Source organism: Elaeis guineensis, chromosome 14 (assembly GCF_000442705.2).
Source record: "Elaeis guineensis isolate ETL-2024a chromosome 14, EG11, whole genome shotgun sequence".
Lineage (NCBI taxonomy): Eukaryota > Viridiplantae > Streptophyta > Magnoliopsida > Arecales > Arecaceae > Elaeis > Elaeis guineensis.
Genome location: NC_026006.2, coordinates 60,344,725 through 60,352,799, shown reverse-complemented (window position 1 = coordinate 60,352,799; position 8,075 = coordinate 60,344,725). Strand labels below are relative to the sequence as shown.

Sequence of the window (8,075 nt, the reverse complement as noted above, 5' to 3'; positions counted from 1 at the left end):
GATTCTCCTCTCTCATCTTCCTCTCCCCCCTCCTCTCTCTTGATGCTTCGCGACGACAAGAATGCCAGCTAGGCTCAAGAGTTCTGCAATGATGACAACTCCATGGCTAGGGTTAAGGTTCTATCACCGCAATGGACAAGGCATGCCTCTTTCTCTCTTCTCCCTTCTCTCCCTCTACTTCTTCCTCTCCCTCCCCCTAGTTCCATTATGCCTCAACTCAGTACAATATGTACCGTTATCTATCAAACATATTGCCAGCTATGACCTACAATACCAATTCTACAAACTGTGTATGTAATATTATTTATTGTTTTGAATAAATTTATCCATATTTTATGTTTAAAATTAAATATTAAAGTATTCATTTTGAATCAAGAAATCCAATAGCTACAAATCTTATTTATTGGTAAATACTGTAATAGTTAGACCATAAATCTGGTGGCTCAAGAGATTGGGTGAAAGCAAGCTAAAGATGGAGCCCTAGTTCCCTCCCCATCCCTCTCATTTTCTATAATGGCATCCCATCCCTCTCTATTCCCATTCTCCCTTTGTCCCTCACCTCTCCCTGTCCTCATGAACTCCCTCATGCTAGATCCCGTCTTTTACGATGGTGTTGGATCCCATGGTTTCCATGGCTCTCAACTAAACCATATATCTTTCCCTCTATCTGCATGTCCTTTCTTCCTCTACTAAATCCACATTTCCCTCTCTCTAGAGCTTTATGCCATCTACCTTACCCAATCAAGTCAAGCTCAAGCTTGTTTGCCATGAAATGAGCCAAGCATGAGATGGGTTCTCCTAGCTTGATTTGATGTCGAGCCAGGCTCCAGCTATGTTGAGCTAGCTCATGTTTGGCTCATTTACATGCCTCCTCCTACCCAGTTGGATTCTAAAATATGGTTATTTCCAATGTTTAAAAGAGTTCCATGTCATTGTTGCCCATGGTCTAAAAGCAGGTTATTGTTCATCTGAATTTTTTTAAAGTTTAGGAGAGTTACTATACCTTACTGATATAGTAACAAACGTACCAACACACGATATGCCTCTTAGTGCCTACACAACAAGTGAAATACCGTGTGCCAACAAAATACAATACAAAAGGGCATATTTGTATCTATAACTTACCAATACAACCGACATGAACTAGAATGCAGTAGAAATCAAATCCTCGATTAAAATGATATTCTAGGGTTTTAAAGTTATACCCAAGGATAAAGGGCTTGGCTTAGTTTAAGTGCAAAAAAAATTAACAAAGTAAATTCATTTTAAATTTTATTGTCCGAAAAGACTTTTGCTACTACAGGGTGCATGTCTAGAATCATAAATCAAGTTTATAGCATACCAAGACAAGTAAAGAGAGGACACACATATGGACAAAGAACTGAAAAAAAAGAAAACAAAGATTTGTATCTCCAAGAACAAAGTACTATAATGCCTCTACCACTCTTTGGAAAGAGATAAGACTTCCAGCTTTTCTTTTCTTTTTTCCTTTTTTTTTTTTTTTTGATTCAAGGTAATGGGGCAATCTAAAAAGAGAGGTTCACACACCCACCATGACAAAGGCAAAGGAATAGGACTCATGTTCCCAAGGGATTAAACATATTATTGGCCTTTAGAGATAAAGATGTCAAGTTTAAAGATCTTAATAAGAACTGAAGGGGGAATAATCTGGAAGTCATTGCAAACATCCAAATAAAAGGAAATAAATCCAGAAATTTTACAAATTTGCTTCCCTTAGAAATTAAAAGTAGATTGCTCAAGTACAGGTTCACTCAAATACAATTCTGTTCTCTATTTTTTAAAGACAAGGTCAAAAAGAAATTAATAACAGCATAAAAGATGTCTAGCTAACCTATTTTTGTCATATATATTTGATAAAGATTCAAAATCCTAAGAAACCTATGTGGTAGAAAACCTTTGCTTCTAGAATTTTTGTTCTTCTATTGCAACGCTACTACCACTGAAACAACCACAAGAAAACCTACAACCATCGTCTCCACTCACAACCTCACCCATCCCTCCCCAAACCAACAAAAGACCATCGCCACTCAACACCACTGCCACTTTAGCCATCAACTTCACCACCACCCCATCCTTGCACCGCCTTGCCCCCACCCTCCAAGCTCCAACCACCTCCGCCACCATCACACCCATACACTTTGGTTGCTATAGTTGCCATCGTTGTAGCCACCACTACATGTCATTTCTATATTTTGTTAAATGCAAGATAATTTAGAATCCCAAATATGTTACCTAATCTAAAAAATTGGAAACCAGAAAAACATAATTAGATTATTTTCTAAAAACAGTAAAACTAGGAATAATGCCAAATGCAACCTAAAATTTCCATTTTCACATGGTGATAAATAATAAAATACATTGTGAGTATGTTATGATCATATATTACCACAACACATAGAAGAAAGAAAATAATTGATGCACATACGTTTTTATGAATAGCTTTTTTCAGAATTAAAATGTTATTATAGAGTTCTCAAGTTATAATTAACCTAAGAAATTATTTTGAAGAAGATTTTGAATACTAGACCATCTCTTTCTTTTTTTCTGTGAAACAAGATTCCTCACATCCTATCACCAGAACAGTGGATGTCCCTCCCCATCCCAATCCATTTCGTAACCTGTCCCATCCTAACACTCAAGATGGTATCCCGTCCTAGCACTTGGGATGGTGGGATGTCCCATCATCCCACCAATATTTACGACCTTGGTTGTGAAGTTACAAATGTGCATAAAGAGCTTGGCTTAGCATAAGTGCAACAAAACCTAACAAGGTAGATTTATTTTAAATTTCACCACGTGAGAAGATCTTAGCTACTACAAGGTGCATGTATAGAACACATATACCAACCACTGGTAGGCTAATACAAGTGGATGGGAGAATATACATATGAAAAAAGCACAAAAAATTTAACAGACATGTATCTCCACAATTATAGTTCCTACAACACACTCTGAAGGGGAGGCATATACTTCCAAGGGATTATAGATGATATATATGACCATTCTTCTAGGAACAATAGAAAATACCGATATTCATTTTTGGAAGAGCTCAACTAGCGTATTGCAATGACCGGAAAGAGCAGAAAAATGTTCCAAACAATGTGTAGAATTTTTGAAAGAATTTAGAGAAGTCATGGATATGTTGAGGAAGGAAACTTTAACAATCAACTGCCAAAAGGTTATTTCCATTTTGATGATTGCATGATTAAATTAAGAAAAGCAGTTTTGAAGGCTTCCCTTTCAAAACTTATTACAAAATGTCTTTCAGGGTTCTTCCCTTCTTTTTGCATAATTTTCACATTATGCCATTCCTAAAACATAGAATTAGCAAAATTTGAAGTTTTAATCTGGTTAACAAGAAAATGAAATCAATTTAGTTTTACAGTTATTAAAATAATCCAAATAGACGACCACCAAAATAATATATGGTTAAAATTTGAAAAGTTACTGCTGATGACTGCCAACTTCAACTATGCAACCAAACTCCCCTTACCTTTGCTTTCTTGTGGATATTTCATAAGCAAGTGCTGAAGTCTACTCACAGCTAACGGGTCATTTATTTGGTTAGCGAATCAGTACCTTACCAAGATGCCACATGAACATATTGGTCATATACAGTGATTTACATGAAAGAAAAGGGAGAAAATAAAGCATGCACTTTGACACATCCCCAGAAAATATGATCCCTACTGAGTTTTGAAAACATGAATCTAAATAAGGTGATGTCTAAAACATGTAACTAAAAACTTAGTGGAACAATATAGTTAGAGCATGTCAAATGAAAGAATACAAGCAAAATAATGAAATTCAAGTATCAAGAAAACGGAGTAATACTACCTATAGGTGCATGGGATTGTGCCTAAAAACTTCGTTAATCAGGTGTAGGGAGATTCAGGTTTTAAAATATGCATTGAATTAATACTAAGCTAAAAACCTTGATACATACATACAATTTTTTGAATCGAAAAGTGCAAGGGTTATACTTTTTGGATTCTCACTAGGTTGAGGTTGGATCTTGAAGAGCGTGGAGTTAGACAGTATTGCATGGACTTCATTAGGCCGAAGCCACCTTGTCAAGGCATCTTCCATCAACTTCTCTATACGCAAATCTGTTTACAGAGCACAAAAATCATCAGAACCAACAAGTATCAGACAAATAATGCGCACATCTGCATTTGAAATCATTTTTGCAAGCTGGAAGAAATGCTGATTGTTTCTTGCACTAAACATAGATATGCAAAATGACAACAAGAAAACCTGAAAAGAGTGTCACTGGATCGTTTAACATCAAGATTCAAGAACAACTTTAAGGAGTGAAGTTCCAATATATCAGCAATCCTTTACGAACAAAAGAAAGCACGGTACCACTGATTTTAACCTAATAAGAGCTCTACAACAAAAACTCATCACGTACCAGAGCCGAAGTTCAAACCATAACAGCATAAAGAATAACATAGAACTGATAAGAAGCTAAACAATCTTTATATTCCGAGCCAGAACCCAAGAAATCACACAGTACCTAAAACCCGAAAATTAGTCTAAAATAAACCCTAAAACTTGGATCCCTCGACCAAGAATCGTGTGCAAATCCGTACCAGCTACTGTCTGAAAGCCGTGGATCCCCGCTCCGGTGAGCGGCGCCGAATCCCCCGCTTCCATCGGGAGCAAAGAGCTCGGAGAAACCCTAAATTAGGGGATGGAGAAGAGAGAGGAAAATGCCACAGCCAGCGAGAGAGGAGAAGGGAGTCGGAGAAAAAGTACGGAAAGCGAAAGTAACAGAGACGGTCCCCGTGAGACCAAGAAAAGAGCCGCGCGGACGGAGCCGGGGAAGGATGCGCTCACGAGTAACGGGGAAAATGGGTACGGTTAGCCGTCCATTCAGCATAATAATTCATTGACCGAAAGCGTACGGACGGTGGACTTTATAATGTACGTCCAAGGGAATTTTGTGGTAACGGAAACCCCTCCGTCTGATCTCGTCTTGACGGTTGATTGAGCTTAGATAGCCCTGTGGCTGGTTTTCTGGGGCCAGGTGGAGCAAGCCCGCCCACCCGTGAGAACGAGGAGCACTGGTGGAAGGAATTCGTTGGGGGTTCGGGTTGTATCTTTCGCGCAAAAGAATAATTGATCTTCTTTCGCCGCGTGAACCGTTGGATCGCGCTCGGCACGTAAGCACTCCTTTTTTTTTTTTTTTCAATGGGATCACAAAATACATGTCATACTTTGAAGCTGTGCAAAATATAATCGAACGATTCGCGTCGTGAAAGCATATCGATCGTTCTTTCGCGAGAAAGATGCAACCCGCATCCATCTGTTATTTCCAAGATTTATTGAACCGGCCGTGGATTTAATCATGGCTCCATCAATCAAGTATCTTCCAATCTAACGACCGATACAAACGAAAGAGAAAATCACATCGATCTCCTTTCTTCCTGAACCTAGGATTTGACCAAGTGCTGGTATGAGCTAAATAACTTTATAGGCTCAATTTCTACAAAATTTATAGCCCAATCCTAGAAAAATATCTAAACATATTCCGGAAAAAATAGCTAATCTAAGGAAGAATGAGATTTATTGTTTCCGAGGTGACAAATTTGTATTTTATTACTGTATTATATAATTAATTAATGCTTTCGATGAATGCTATTGCTGGCAAAAATAAGTAATTTTTTCACTCAAATATAAATATTGGAGAGGAAGTTGGTGTCTCCTGATGAATTGTTATGTTCTTTTTTTTTTTCGTTGGATAAGCAGAGAGGCAGAAGCTATGTTAAAATATGAGAATAAGGTTTATAAGGTACATATATTTGATATTACATAAATACAATCCGGTAATTTAAACATAGACAATTGAACAGTGAATAAGAAGCACAAAATGACTAAAGATGTAGAATCAGTAACTACATAAGGTGAAAAAATATAAAAGTACACTAGCAGAAGATGTTTTTTGAAGCTTTCCTGTGGCTCTAAAATGGAGAATAGAGAGTTAGAATGCAGATATAGCAGGCTGAGATGGAGTTGCATCATGCTAGCACCTAAACTGGGAACAAAGAACATAAAAATAAAGAGAATGCCACCCTCAGCTTCAGTGAGTGGAACAACATCTTGTCCTGCAATGACAAAACATAATAGATAACAAGCAGAAGGTTTTACTTCATTTAGAACATAACATGGATAATCAAGGGAAACTCTAAAGATGTGAGTTGATGAGGGCAGGAAATCCTATAACAGATCAACATGTTTACAATGGTAGAAGTGCAATGAAGGAGACACCAAGTCCCAGCAATTGTATGTAGAATATATATGGCAGGGGAGATTAGCTACTGTAATAAGTGGTCGGTAGACTGTGAAATGTCAAGGATGACACATGTAAGCTGTGCCATAAACATCTGCATGTAGAATTAGATTAAACTGTGAATCTAAAATAGAAGAGTTGTCTAAACCAAAATTTTCAGATAAGATTTTCCGTGCCATATAGTCAATGGCCATATTGGCTTCTTGAAAGGTATGCATAAATTTGATAGTAAAAGATGATGTTTGCCAAGATTTAATATCCTGAAACAATGGATGATGTTGAAGTTTATTTGGAGATTGGGTAGAGAGCCACGAGATGACCGTAGATGAGTCGCCCTCCACCCAAATTATATTTGATTGAAGATGTTGAAAAGCCTATTGAAGGCCTAACCATGCTGTAGTAAGCTCACTAACTGGTACTAATGCTAATGGCATGTATTTGACATCGGCATCGATAAATCAACCTATATGATCTCTGATAACATATCCTACACTTGCATTACAATGTGGGACAGAGGCATCAAAATTGATTTTAATAGCTCTAATGAGAGGGGGCAACTAGCAAACTAAAAAAGTAGCAGAAGATAGATAATAGTGAGTTAAGTTGTCCCAGCACCGTAATAAAGTAGTGGAAGGGGTGGACAAAGAAGTTGAATATGACATAGCTAGAGAAAATATTTGTCGAAGTGTTTGAGGTGCAATAATGATCTCTTGCCTGTGAACATGTGCATTGCACACCTGTGACAACTTCCAAGCCAAACATGCCACAAGTGATTTCACTCTATCCTTTACCAAGGCATTAGATAACAAAGCTTTAAATGCCGGCAAAATAATAGGAGTTGGTAAGACTTGGCGCATTCAGTTCAGAAGCTGCTAGTAGGTTTTAGCAAAAGGATAGAAAAAGAGGACATGTGAACGGTCTCCAATTTGATATGAGCACCAATCACAATACTGTAGGCCGATGGTATAATGCTATGGTAAGCCAACCACACTACTACAATAAAAAGCAATGGCAGCTCTTACTGTGATAGCGGTTCTAAAATCGCTGTCCTAGAACCTATGACAACGGTTATCTATAACCGCTATGTTGAATCTATAGCAACAGTTATAGATAGCCGCTGTCATAGCCAGCCTATGACAGCAATTATAGATGATCGCTATCGTAAGTCTAATCTATGACAGTGGTTGGTGATAACCGCTGCCATAGGTTCGAGCTATGGCAACGGTTCTACATAACCGCTGCTATAAGTTCAAGATATGGCAGTGGTTGAGAAACCAGTGCTATACAATATATGGCAACAATTGCGCAACCACTGCTATAGATATTATAGCAGCGGTTATTCTTCAATCGCTGCTATAAAGGTAGAATATAATTTTTTTTTTATTTTTCTCTGAATATGACATAATTTTAAAATTTAAAATCCATCTTCACCATTCATTATCTAAATATCGTTAGAATATCATCACAAAAGACTGTTTTGATCTGACAGTTTTAGGTACGTCGATCATTAAAATTTGATTTCGATGGTCACGAACGGTCGCGTGACGATCTGATAGATAGAAACCACCGATGGATTTAAAAACTTGCAATGATAATCTCGATGATATTTTTATTATACTAGCAAAATTTTACTTCAATCAGATATCATTATCATGATAATTTAGCATGAAATTATTTAGACCGTTAAATAAAAAATTAGTGATCAAAAGGCCAAATGACGTTCAATTAAGATAATTTTTTAGATAAATAATTTTTGCTA

General features: G+C 37.2%; 1 protein-coding gene across 1 annotated transcript in view; it reads right to left on the bottom strand.

The window, feature by feature from the left end:
* Window positions 1–4,830, bottom strand: part of LOC105057400 (calmodulin-binding transcription activator CBT) — a 26,151-nt gene extending 21,321 nt beyond the window's left edge. The window contains 2 exon segments of the mRNA XM_073248333.1: window positions 4,005–4,130; window positions 4,617–4,830. Coding sequence (XP_073104434.1) covers window positions 4,005–4,130; window positions 4,617–4,680 — 190 coding nt within the window. The 5' untranslated portion in view covers window positions 4,681–4,830.
* Window positions 4,831–8,075: the final 3,245 nt, after the last annotated feature.